At 51.5% G+C, this 13,040-nt stretch overlaps 1 protein-coding gene across 11 annotated transcripts in view; it reads left to right on the plus strand.

The window, feature by feature from the left end:
* TBC1D14 (TBC1 domain family member 14) overlaps positions 1–13,040 on the plus strand; it is a 103,244-nt gene that overhangs the window by 36,856 nt on the left and 53,348 nt on the right. For 10 of the 11 annotated variants that reach the window (XM_067036723.1, XM_067036728.1, XM_059066206.2 and 7 more), the window contains one exon: positions 11,174–11,294. In XM_067036723.1, coding sequence (XP_066892824.1) covers positions 11,174–11,294 — 121 coding nt within the window. Of the gene's footprint in view, positions 1–6,313; positions 6,592–11,173; positions 11,295–13,040 lie in introns of all 11 variants that reach the window. The other variant, XM_067036730.1, reaches the window with a different exon arrangement.

Genomic DNA, 13,040 nt, shown 5'->3' on the forward strand with positions numbered 1-13,040 from the left:
ATTATGCATATTTTTGGAAATTGTTTGCTGAGGTGCAATTATAAAACATGAATACCTCAGGTTGAGGGAAAATTTGGAAGGATGTAGGAACATGAAGCTGTACATTCTTCTGTAGTGTAGGAGAAAAAGCATCCTGAGAAAGACCGAAGATGAAGCCGAAGGAAGGGGGCTGAGTGTTGGGGTGGCTGACTCGTCTGTTGTTGTGGTCACCTTGCGAATGATTATTCTGAGCTCACCCTGAGCTGCCGGTGTGCCAGACCGAAAAGGGTCAGCTTGACCCCTTGGGCAGTGAGGAGTTTGACCAGCAGTTCTAAGTAGGATAGCAGGAATTTTAAGCGTATAAACAGAGTCCAGAGCAGTGCTTCTCAAACTTGAGCAGCATCAGAGAGCCACCTGGAGGGCTGGTTAAACAGAGGTTGCTGGGCCCACCCCAGAGCTTCTGATTCAGTAGGTCTGGATGGGGCTCAGGAACTTGTATTTCTAGCCAGCTCCCAGGTAATGCTGCCTCTGGTCCAGACACCCCACTTTGGGGTCCCCTGCATTGTGAGAGTATGTTCGTTAGCATCAGCTGCACTGGGGCAGGACTTTTGTCGGTTTTGTTCACTGGTCTCAGGGCCTGGCACAGACTAGGTTCTCAGTACCACTCTTGTGCCCTCTTATCTCCCATATTTGATTGTCTTTTCTTTCTTTTTGTGTGTGTGTCTTTGTAATGTACCGAATCTAGCTTTACTTTGGACAGAAATTATTTCTCTCTCTCTCTTTTTTTTTTTGGCGGTACGCGGGCCTCTCACTGCTGTGGCCTCTCCCTTTGCGGAGCACAGGTTCGGGACGTGCAGGCTCAGCGGCCATGGCTCACGGACCCAGCCGCTCCGCGGCACGTGGGATCCTCCCAGACCGGGGCACGAACCCGTGTCCCCTGCATCGGCAGGCAGATTCTCAACCACTGCGCCACCAGGGAAGCCCATGTTTGATTTTTTTAAAAAGCAATACAAATATTTGTAATGTAAAAGTAAAATTTACCTCTTTGGTCCTTACCTCCTCTTGCCAGAGATGTCCATCTAATGACTGTCTCCAGTCAGACTTTTTTTGTGTAGTTTCAAACGTTGCAGACATGCTGACAGATGGTTTTTTTTTTTTAAGGGACGGTGGAGCTGATTATTAGAAAGAGGACCCTGGCCAGGCGCCTGGAGGATTGTATTACTGTGGGCTAATTGTTGACACATGATCGAACGATGCTTTTTGCCCCAAGGGCCAGCCAACCTGTAGTATCTTCTTGTGGATTTAAAATAGATCAGTTCCATAGACCTTGAAGTTTGTTAGTTAGATCTTGTACTTTAAAATTTTTGAACCCTACTTGAAGTCATGGAGGGAGAATCCCCTAGTGATGGTTCTAATGCAGGTATTTGGACAGAGATTTATGTGACCGTGTTTCTGACTCACCTAAATACCTGGTTGCTTCTTCACAAAGTGCAGGGTCCGGCCCAAAGGAGTTGTTCAAAGTGGTTCCAGATACATTTTGCCTTGCTTCTCGGTCAGCAGCGCCCGTGGGTTTGGTGGTGGTTCGCCTGTCCTGGCGTGCTGTGGCTCTGGGTCTCGGCAGGGTGCTGAGATGCGGCTGAGATGCCGCGGGTCACTCAGCTTTGCTTCCCAGACTGCCCGCACCCTCCCTCCCTGTGATTAGTTAGGAGTCAGAGCCCGGCCTACCGGCACTGCCTGCCTTTCCAGCTGGTCCGCTCCGCCCTGCATGCCTTATTAACCTTCCAGACGGTGTGGAGCAGGGCTCAGAAGGGCTCCCATGGTGCTTCCGGGGACTGTGGCTCCAGCTGGGCAGGAATGTTTCCAGGGGAGGCTCAGCGCCTCTGTGGCTGGCCTTGCAGACGCGGGTGCTCACCGTAGGCGGGATGGCCTGCACCCCGGTGCTCCTGTCAATGGACAGGTTTGTGTTTGCGGTCTCGCCTTTCTTGCTTTTGTAAACGGAGACTTAACCGGAGCGAGGTTTCTACCACGTTATGGAGGATTTACCATGATTTAGCCCCCGCCCACCCCACCATGGCGCAGAGTCATTTCCTTGGATATTCCTCGGTTTAAGATGGGTCTGATCCAGCAAGGGTCTGCTGTGTGCGTGTGAGTTCTTGGGCCTGTGTTTACATCCGTGCTCACTGCCCACGCCCCCCTCCCTCCCTTGCGTGTTATCATTGTTTTTAGGGGATTCGATGTTTAGCGTCAGATGCTACTTGGGTAACATTTTCTGCAAGAGGAGAGACTCCGGGTACTTTTAGTTGTGAGTGGAACTAGGACGTTTTGGCACAGTGATTTTGATCGCAGTAATAACGCCTCCGTGTCTTCCTTACTCACTTCCTATTTCCCACAGGGGAGGGAGAATTTTAGCACACAGGAGGTTCTCCTTTGCAGAATGCTGTTTTCTTTGGTGTTTCTGTGGCAGTTGAAGTGGGCTAGCCTCTTCCCCTTGTGTTTTCAGAGCGGAGTCAGAGGTGCAGTGTAAGTATATGTGGCAGTGGAGCATGTCAGTTTTTGAGGGGTGGACGTCTGGAAAAAATACCTATGAGGTGGAACTTTAGTGGAATCAGTGGAGATTTTTCCCTTCTCTACCGCAGATGAGCGTCACGATTGATATGTCCCTTGAGGAGCAAATTGCTTAACCTCACCAAGCCTGTGTCCTGTCTGGGTGGTAGTAACTATAATACCTTTCTTGTAGGGTTGTTTCACACATAAGATACACTAGAAGTGCCTGGTGCAGGACCAGTGCCTGACAGGTGATCTGTGATGCAGGAAGTGGTGGAGAAGATACCCATCTGGGCCAGGGAGTTCTCGGGGCAGCTGAATGCTACGTGTTTCACCTTGTTTCTGATTGCTTTGGAAGCAGGATTTGCTAACGCTTTGTAAATGAGACAGGGAGGGCAAGAAGCCTCAAGTAATTACTGAATTACGGAGTTCAAGCGTGCATTGTCTTGAAGGAGGAGGACTTTAGAGGTTTATTTCTTAAGACTCTGAGAAGTTTTGAGAAACCCCTGAGGAGTGCCGGTGGCTCGTGGAACCCGCTCGACCAGGTCAGGGAGGATTGCATCCTTCCATGCTAGCTGTCCCCCGTCTTCTGGGACAGCCCAGACTCCACACCTGCCAGGGAGCAGCCTGGCTGTGTCTCTCTGGGCGAGACTCCTCAACCTCTCCGAATCCTAGCTTCTCCTGTTTTAAATGGGCAGGGATAATTCTCATGTCATCTTTATGAAAATTCCCTGAAAAAAGCATACATTCAGTAAGTTGGAGTCTTTTCCTATATGCCAGGAACTGTTGCAGACACTAGAGGCACCACAGTAAATAGAAGAGACAGCATTCACCCTCGTGGACTTCACATTCTGGCGACGAAGACAAAATCACAGGTCGATAGTATCTGGGGATGTACTTGAGCGCCCGCTGTAGGGCCCGCACGGCCATCAGCGCACTCACAGTACCTTGATGTTCGCGTGCGCAGGGACCCAGGTCTAGCACCTCATAGTGTCGTCAGCGAGCATTTTTAATTGCTCCTGGAATTGCCTTCTTTTGGCTTCGGTACCTTGGGAAAGTTAAGTTCGCGTGGGGTGGAGGTGAAGGTAGCAACCTCAGCCTCACAGCACCTACGAAGAAAGGGTATTGGTTTTTTGAGTCTACGATCGCTTGTCTAAAAACAGAGACGTGGAACGTTGGACATAAGTTGGTGCTAGAGTTTCACCGGCTGGAGTTTTCATCACCTGTGAGCACCGGCAGAGCCACCGTGTCACTTGTCCCAGGTGTCAGAAGCCAAAGACATAGAATTGGGTTTATGACAACATTAATGATACTTAACCTTCAGGACCCCTCACTTGTACCTAATTAGGTACAATTTTGTGTACCCAATTAGTTTTTTTTTTTTTTTCTTTAAAGAGGATTCCCCAAATGCTGTAAGCTTCAAGGCTCCCCTGATCCTTTAAGCCTGCCTATGAATAGATCATGAACCCTTGGGTTGTTTCAGTTTTCTTGTGACACTTGAAAGAAATCTTTTTAAAGCCAACACATCATCTCAGCACGGGCACGCTTCAAGTGCTGAGTGGCCGCATGTGGCTAGCGGCTCTGGCGTTGGTCAGTACAGGGCCAAACCTTTTGTCAGAAGGTGAGGGGTGTTCAAGTCTCCAGGTGGTGTTTTCCCCACTCACACTCAGCCGCCTTTTGCCTCTTCGGATGTCAGCCTTCTCTGTACCTCCTGTCAGTGGGGCCCCGGGGGACAAGCCTGCAGCAGTCAGGATCCTGGTGACTTAGAGTGCAGAGGAGGTTGAGAGGAGGGAAGGTGTGGTCAGGATCTGAGCAGGCTCATATCTGACGCTTCCTGGTGAGGACTGAGATCCTACAGGTCCATCTCGTCCCAGTTAAATGTCAGTAAGCAAGCTTGCTCCTGACTCTGATGGCCCTAGTTTCTTGCGGCATGGCATCCACGGTGCCTGTGTACGTCCAGCCTCACGGGGGAGCTGGCAGGACCTGACGCACTGTCATGTTGAACGTTATTACTTTGTCATCGGTGTCGCGAATCTTGTCCTCTGAGTTGGTGCGTATTGAGACAGGAATAAATATTTTGCAAAACGCTCTGGGAGAGATGCCGGGGGAGACCCTGGCTCCTTTTTCTTACCTCCCTCAGGCTTTCAGGATGAGGCTCTTCCCTCGCAGTTGGATGTGGCTTAGCCATTGACAGCCCCCAAAGTGTGTTTCCTGAGGTGGAGCCGGAGCCTCCTAGGTCACCTTCCTTCCGCCCGCAGTTCTTGAAGCCTTGCCTTCGGGTGCAGAGGGCTGGCTGGGCTGAAGGGCATTGAGCCTGGGGACAGTCTCTCCCTGCTCGCCAGCGCTCAGTCCCCAAGCGGAGTTTCAGCGGCCAAGTGTGTGTGCAAGTGCCTGCGCGCCGCCTGCGGGGTCCAGTGCCTCGTTTAACCCTCACGACCCGCTGTGAGGCAGGCACTCGTGGCTCCTCTTTCAGGAGCACCTTGAGGGCAAAGGGAACAGCATGCGTGACGGTGCCGCGAGCGGCCGGAGGCCACCGGAGGGATGTGGGGCCGGGGCTGCGTGGTCCACCCGTGCTTTCAAGAGACGTCTCCGGCCGCCGTGCGAAGAGGTGGCGCTGGCGTTCTGCAGGCGCCCGGGCCTTGTCGGGTCACGGAGCCGTGCCCGAGGGGCAGCTGGCGAAAGGGTGGGGCGTGCACACGCGGGACCACAGGCCCTTAGAGGCCCGGGCCCGAGGGGGCGGCCAGACCATAGCCGTCGGGCCGAGCGGCTTGCCGTTAGCCTGAGGAGAGGCCGAAGGTTTCTGAGCACCGAAGGCTGCCTTTTCTGTTGTCCAGTGTGCTTGAGCCCCTCAGAGAGTGTTTGTTGAGTGAGTGAGGCCTGGCGGGTTGTTGAGAGGCATCTCCACTCCGGTCCCCTGCCTGTAGGGGTGCTTCTGGGGCAGGGCTGGTGGAGGCTTAGACGCCACGGTCAGCCTCTTGGCAGACGTGCTTGGCCTCTGTCTTCGGAAGAGTCTTCAGGTGCTCCTGCTGCCGGCTGTGAGGAGGGTAGATCTGAGCGGATTTGAGTGGCCCCTTGGAGGAAGGGGGCGAGTGAGGAGTTAAGCCGTGCCCTCTCCCCCGCGTGCGCGCACGCGCGCGCGTGTGTGTGTGTGTGTGTGTGTGTGTGTGTGGTGTGTAGGTAGGTGGGGTGAGGGGTGCCAGGTTGGCGTGCTGTGTCCGCGTGTGTGCGGGTAGGCAGGGCGGGATTCATCATCTCCAGATGAGTCCCGGGTGGCTCTCAGGGAACCTCCATGTGGACAGTCTTGGGAAGACTGTCATTATGCCCTGTGGATCGGAGACGGGGGACATACCCAGGAACGGCACGGCTTCTTTATTAGCCCTTGGTGGTCTGATTCCCTTCAGGTGCAGGTTCAGAGTCTCCCCCACTTCTGTGTTGTTTTTGCCCTTCAGTCAGAGACCGAATTGAGGCCATCAGCTGAGGTCCCTAGTGCGGCCAGGAGAGGAAGTGCTTGCTTTCCTTCCGGCCCTCGCACCGAAGGGCCCTTTACCGGGATGCCCGGTTCTCATCGCCTCCTTGGCACGGTCCTCAGTTGCTCCCCTGGAGCCGCCGCCCCCCGCTGCTGCCTTCCCCCCAGGAGCCAGCTTGTGGTGTCCTCCTCTGCCCCCCACCCCCACCCCGACCTCTCCCAGCCCCCGGCCTTCCACTCCGGCCCTCCTTTCCAGGCGAGCTCCTACCCCTGCTCAGAGGCTACCTCTGTGTAATTCTCGGTCCTGGGCTTTGATTTGTGCAGATACATCTCTCTTGCCTTGAGCCCTGCCTTGAGGGTGCCATGCGTGTGCCCCACCCTTGGAGGCGCGCCTGCTGGCCTTGGAGCGGCTCCCACCAGCCTCCTCACGTCCCCTGCAGACACCTATACTGGCTGCTCCATCCACCAGCAGACACCTGCTGGACAGAGCGCTGGGGGTGCAGAGACGACTCCGGCCTGCCGCCTGGGCCACCCCACCCCAGGGGAGAGGTGTGTGGAGAGGGGAGCAGACACAGTACCTCCAGCAAACACAGAACAACGTGGTGAGTGCTCTAGAAACAGCTGGGGTGGGAGCTCAGGCCTGGGGGCTGGGCTGGTGGCAGCCAGACGGGGAAGGCTTTGCAGAGTGACAAGAGCTCAGCAGGTGAGGACTTGCTAAAGGAAGCTTCAGTCACACAGCCCCCGTCGTGCGGTGAGGTGTCAGGGACAGCGGCTGTGACCGCTGCCTTCTCCAGGAGCACGAGAGCGCTCTTAGGCATCTGAGGGCCAGGCTTGGGCTGACGCTGCGGTCACACAGCTCACGTGGGGACCTCCCGAGGGACCCACAGACGCGTCTTCCCTCTGGGCCCTCCTGGACTGGGGAGGAGCCTCGCCACTTGCGGGGCGTCCCTGAGGGCTCCTCTGAGACCCAGTCAGGAAGGCAGCACAGGTGCTGAAGGGACGGCTTGCCCGCCCCCCCCCGCCCGCCGTGTTCTCGCAGGGCACCTGGCCCCGGAGTGGGCTCGGGTCGTGTGATGGGCAGAGGCGGGTCCTTGGGGCCACCTGGCTTCTGGGCTCAGCAGCCAGCTCCATGCCAGGCTGCCCAGGACCCTCAACCTGAAAGGGGAGCCGGGCCGGAACCCTTTTCTGGCTGGGCTTCCCCGTTCCCTGTGCCTGCACCGGGGCTGCAGACGGCACAACAGCTGAAGCTAGGGAGGGGTTCCTTTCTGCTCAGAGCTCCTGGTACGTGTGGTGACCTCAGCTTCACAAAAGTAATGTATCCAAAGATACCTTTTACAGACCTTTCAGAAGTCGTGGCCTATTATGTATAGCTTAAGCTCTTAGGCTAAAAATAATTCTGCAACTCTGATTTTTTTGGCCTCGCCATGTGGCATGTGGGATCTTAGTTCCCCGACCAGGGATCAAACCCGCGCCCCCTGCACTGGAAGCACAGTCTTAACCACTGGACCGCCAGGGAAGTCGCACAACATTGATTTTTTTTTTTTTTTTTTTTTTTTTTACAACATTGATTTTTTAAAATTATTTAAAAATTTTTTTTGTGTGGTACACGAGCCTCTCACTGTTGTGGCCTTTCCCATTGTGGAGCACAGGCTCCGGACGCGCAGGCTCAGCGGCCACGGCTCACGGGCCCAGCCGCTCCGTGGCACGTGGGATCCTCCCGGACCGGGGCACGGACCCGCGTCCCCTGCATCGGCAGGCGGACTCTCAACCACAGCGCCACCAGGGAAGTCCCACAACTTTGATTTTTGATAAACTTTATCTGCACTACATTTGTGTGAAATTATGTAGCCTTAGCAGTGGGCAGGGAAACCAGGGTTTCTGTTGCTCTCGGTTCACCTCCTGCTGGTCGGTCTCAGCGAATAGCACCACCGTTTACACTCAGCCTCCCAGCTCACAAAGCCCAGACTTCTTTTGAGTTTCCCCGTACCCAGTCCCTTCTGAGCGGTTCTCTACTGTTACCCCTCTAGACCCTCAGCAACTCACGTCCCTCCAGAATAAGGTCAGGGTCCTTTGGGAGGCATACCTCTCACTCCTGGCCCCTCCCCTTTCTGGGTGCCCTTGGCTTCCTCACCTTTTGTCCCTTGCACCCAGTTCCCTTCCTCAGAGGCAACTCCTCTTTAGCAAAATGTTAGCCGTTAGTGAATCCAGGCTCTGGATGCCCAAATTCTTAGAACCTTTCTGGGTGGCTGAGGTTTTAGCTTGGTTTTGATTGCGTAAGTCTTTCACAGCTGGCGGAATCTGAGATGTTAGACAGGATGGGCCTGGAGACGCCTCAGACTTCATTTCTTACTAATGTAAATAGAAATTGCCTTGGGGTATGAAACCATTTCTGAAATAGGTTCTATTGTAACCACAACAGAAAACCAAGGAAGAATACAAAGAAACCTTGTTTGAAAGTTTTTGTATAATAACTTTTTTAAATATAATTTCAAATTTACTGAGACTTTGCAAGAAACATACAAGGAACTCCCTTATGTCCTTTACCCAAATTCACTAGCCATTTACATTTTACTCCATTGTTTTATTCATTCTGTGAGGTGGTATCTATTCTATGTAAGTGTATAAGAATTTTGAGGAAGCATTAGAAGAATCATTTGGAGGTATCATGCCCGTTTATCCCTAAGTATGTCAGTACGTTTCCTAAGAACAAGGGCATTCTCTGCTGTAACTGTAGTACAGTTATCAAGATCAGGAAATTTAATATTAACCCAATGCTGTTCTCCTCTATATGTTCAAATTGCGTCCGTTGTCCCAATAGTCTTCTTTTTTTAAAAAATTTTTAATTTATTTATGGCTGTGTTGGGTCTTCATTTTTGTGCGAGGGCTTTCTCTAGTTGCGGCGAGCGGGGGCCACTCTTCATCGCGGTGCGCGGGCCTCTCACTATCGCGGCCTCTCCCATTGCGGAGCACAGGCTCCAGACGCGCAGGCTCATTAGTTGTGGCTCACGGGCCCAGCTGCTCTGCGGCATGTGGGATCGTCCCAGACCAGGGCTCGAACCCGTGTCCCCTGCATCGGAAGGCAGATTCTCAACTACTGCGCCACGAGGGAAGCCCTAGCCTCCTTTTAATCCGGAACAATTCTTCAGCCTTTCTTTGTCGACTGAAAAAAAAAAAAAAAGCACAACCTGAAAGTTGAGAATTATGTTTTATTTGGTGGCCTTTAAGAGGACTATAGCCCAGGAAGGCAGCCTCTCAGATAGCTCTGAGGGACTGTTCCAAAGAGATAAGCAAGGAGCCAGGATATACAGGAGTTTTTTGCTGAAAAAAGCAAAACCCAAAAACCATGCAGTTGAACATCAAAAGATTACTGCTAATCACAAAAAGCAGACATCTCAAGTTAACGATCGTATGGGAAGATGTAAGAGTCTTGGCTGGTTGAAATTATTCCTTTGGTGTGCATCTTCACTGTCTAGGGCCAGTGTCCCAGATTTTCTCCATCCAGAATCCCCTCCGGGCGCACCGTTGAGATGGCTACAGTGGCTGATGGCTGGATGGCTGCAACATTTCTCTGTTTACTGAAATGACAGGCACTATTTTTTTGTCCACATGTGACACGGACATTTTTAGAGTCAGATTCATTGTTGCACAGGCTGTGCCTCAGTTTGGGTGTGTCTGCATCTCCTCATGGTTATATTCGGGTGATGCATTTTTGGTAACCGCCACCGACGTGGTGTGATGTTCTCAGCATCAGAGCAGGTGACATGTGCTGTCCATCCTGACGTCGGGGATGCCAGCTTTGATCACTTGGCTGATGAGGTTTCTCGACTGTAAAGGTAACTAGTTTTGCCTTTGTGATCACAGGTAATTTGTGGGAGGTACTTTCAAACTATGTAAAATTCCTTTTCCTCATCCAACTTTCACCTATACTAGTTTTAGCATCCTTTGATTAATTCCTAACCCCATCAATCTTTCTCTACTTATTAGGGGGCATTCTAAGAGTTTCCCTTCCTCCTCTCTTTGTGTATTTGTATCCATGCCCACTTGGGCTCATGGATTTCTTTTTCATTTGATGGGTTATTAATCCCATTATTTATTTTGATGATTACATTGTTCCGTATTTAGCTAGTGAGAGCCCTTTTCAAGCTGGGTACTGTTTTCATTAAACTTGTCCCCATATTTCTTTGAGCAACTTCTTTCTAGCATGCAAGATGCTTCCTGCTCATCTTATACTTTCCAGTGAGCCCTAGAAACCATTTGTTTTTAATGAACGCACCAATACAATGCATTCCCAAACATAGTTTATTTTGTAGTACCATTTAGGATTTATTTATGTTATCTGGGTTTATTTACATGTTGTTGGGAGAGAAGACCTTGTGATTATCTCATGAGTGGCTTTCTTTTTATGATACGTGGAGACTCTTTATAAATAGATAATATAGATTTACCTTATAGATAATTTAAGCTAAGCTAGAGGTTTAAGTACTAAAACAACTGTTATCCTTTGAGCACTGATCATGTACCTGTAATTTTTTTTTTTTTTTTTTTTTTTTTTTGCTGTATGCGGGCCTCTCACTGCTGTGGCCTCTCCCGTTGCGGAGCACAGGCTCCGGACGCGCAGGCCCAGCGGCCATGGCTCACGGGCTTAGGTGCTTCGCGGCATGTGGGATCTTCCCGGACCAGGGCACGAACCCGTGACCCCTGCATCGGCAGGCGGATTCTCAACCACTGCGCCACCAGGGAAGCCCCATGTACCTGTAATTTTAATTCATATAGTGACCCTTGTTAGACGTAAGGAAACTGAGCCTCAGAGAGGTTAATATACCGGTCAGAGTCACACAGCTAGTGAGTGATTGAGCCAGGGTTTCAATTCAGTTTGGTCTGACTTCAAAGCTCACTTTTTGGGATATGCTTTGTTACTCTATAATACATTTCCTTACTCTAAATGATAGAACTTGTACATGTTATTGTTGAATAACAAAAAACTTACTGTGGTTCAAGGTCTTTTCACCTGCTTCATAATTCTTTGTCTACATGAAAGTCAAGTCTGCAGAATTAAAGTTTGTGATTCATCACATTGTTCTCTCAAAGGAAAGTCTACTTGTTTTCATTAGAGAGTGATTTGGCTGTCCTAGTGTTTCTGTAAATACCCAACAATTCCCTAACCCTTTTATTTTCTTCCTATAGGAATTTGCTTGCTAGAAAACAAAATGCAAGACTTGACAAACAAAATGACTTGGGATGGAAGTTATTTGGAAAAGTACCACTCCGAGAGAATGCTCAGAAAGAGTCAAAGAAAATACAAAAGGTATACAAGATACAAAAACACAGAAATATGCTGTACAGCATACATTTATGAACCATGCAAAAATGACCATTATTGAGGCTTTGAACTTGGAAAGCTTTGTTTTAACTTGCATGCTAAGTACCTAAAATTTAAGTCTGTCTTCAGAATGTGGATCACTTTAACCCTTTTCATTTCTTATAGCTTGTATGCACACCTAGGAAAGCTCAGCTGAGAGAGCTGGGCTTTAGCTATTTATAACTGGATGAAATTTAATCAGTTTTTTTTTCAATGAGAGTTGCAAACGTGTTTACTATCAAATTTTTATTGATTGTGTTTGATGTCAAAGAATTCTCCCTCTCTGATCCCAGGGGTTTCTTGGGAAGGACTTAATCTTTCCAGTGCTTCCTTGGACAGGAAACCTAGGGCCACTGTTACCCAGGCTGCAGTATGACCTCTTCCCCTCGCGGGCCGACGCTGCCCGCGTGTCTTGGGGAGAGAGGGTGGGGTTGAGGGTCAGGCCAGGCCTGTGGCATCTCACCGCCACTGGGCTGCTTCGCTCCCTGTGGAGGGCGTGATGCTAGCTGCTGGAGGAACGTGCTCATCTTTACAGGGAGTGGGGCTTAAGCACGGACTCAGCCAGGCCCCGGGGGTATCAGCGGCCTCGGCAGCCCTGATGGTTACCGCTTGCGTCTTCTGCTTGGCCCTGAGTCCCAGCCAAAGTAACAGCGCAGGGCTTGCCCGGTGCTGTGACGCTGCCCCGCAGCAGCCTTACCCCCCCAAACTTAGTTTTGTATTCACAGACAGTTGTTCAACAGACACTTCGAAGTGCCAGCACTGGAGTTAGAGATGGCACCGCACCCATGCTCCAGAGCACCCCTCTGGTGCGGGAGTGATTCCCGTGCAGGTGTCGCAGGGAGCAGCTTAGGTGTGTGTGGGGGTGGAGGCCGGGCCTGATGGGCGAGTCGGCACAGAAGTCTGAGTTTAAAGGTGTGACACAGAATTAGTGGGGATCGTGTACTGAGTGGTTGCTCTGTCCCGGCGATAAATGAGCCAGCACGTGGGTTTCCAGTTCATTTAAAACTCGCAACAACCTTACGAAGAAGGCGCCGTTGCTGTCTTCATTTTACCAAAGAAGCCCTGAGACCGGGCGGAGTGACTTGTGCGGCTAGTAAGCCGCAGGGCTGGAGTTCAGCCCCAGGCATTTGGGCGCCAGGGCCCTCGCAGCTGCTGTGCCCCTGCAGGAAGAGAGGGGCAGGTGCTGGGCGGCTCGGGCAGCGTGAAGCCAGGGCGCCGTGAGAGGGGCTGTCCACGGGGCCTGTGGGGTGGGATGTGACGCATTCGGAACCTGTCGGCTCTGGGGAGCCCCTGAAGGGTTTTACTTGTGTAGGGAGCGAGGAGGTCCCCTGGTGAGAGTGTGCCTCTTGGACAAGTCCAGGTGGGAGAGGGTGGGGTCTGGCCCAGTGCGGTGGTGGCAGAGGGGCTGAGGAGCATTGCGGCCCTCTGAGCACAAACGTGAGGTCCGGGGGTGCAGCGTGTGAGCACGGGCTGGCGCTCTGGCTTCAACAACAAGCTGGCTTTGCACATGTTCCATTTTTTATGCCTCATCAAATTAAAGATGTTTTGAACGTTGTGTAGTGTTCCTTATGGCAGTTGTCTGGACCTAGGAAATTCACAAAGTAAATCAGTGTTGGAATTCATTTTCAAGGACTGTTACATTTTGAATTTGAATCACTTATTGTGTAGGCTTGTTAAAATAGCATACAATTA

Source organism: Kogia breviceps, chromosome 6 (assembly GCF_026419965.1).
Source record: "Kogia breviceps isolate mKogBre1 chromosome 6, mKogBre1 haplotype 1, whole genome shotgun sequence".
Taxonomy (NCBI): domain Eukaryota; kingdom Metazoa; phylum Chordata; class Mammalia; order Artiodactyla; family Physeteridae; genus Kogia; species Kogia breviceps.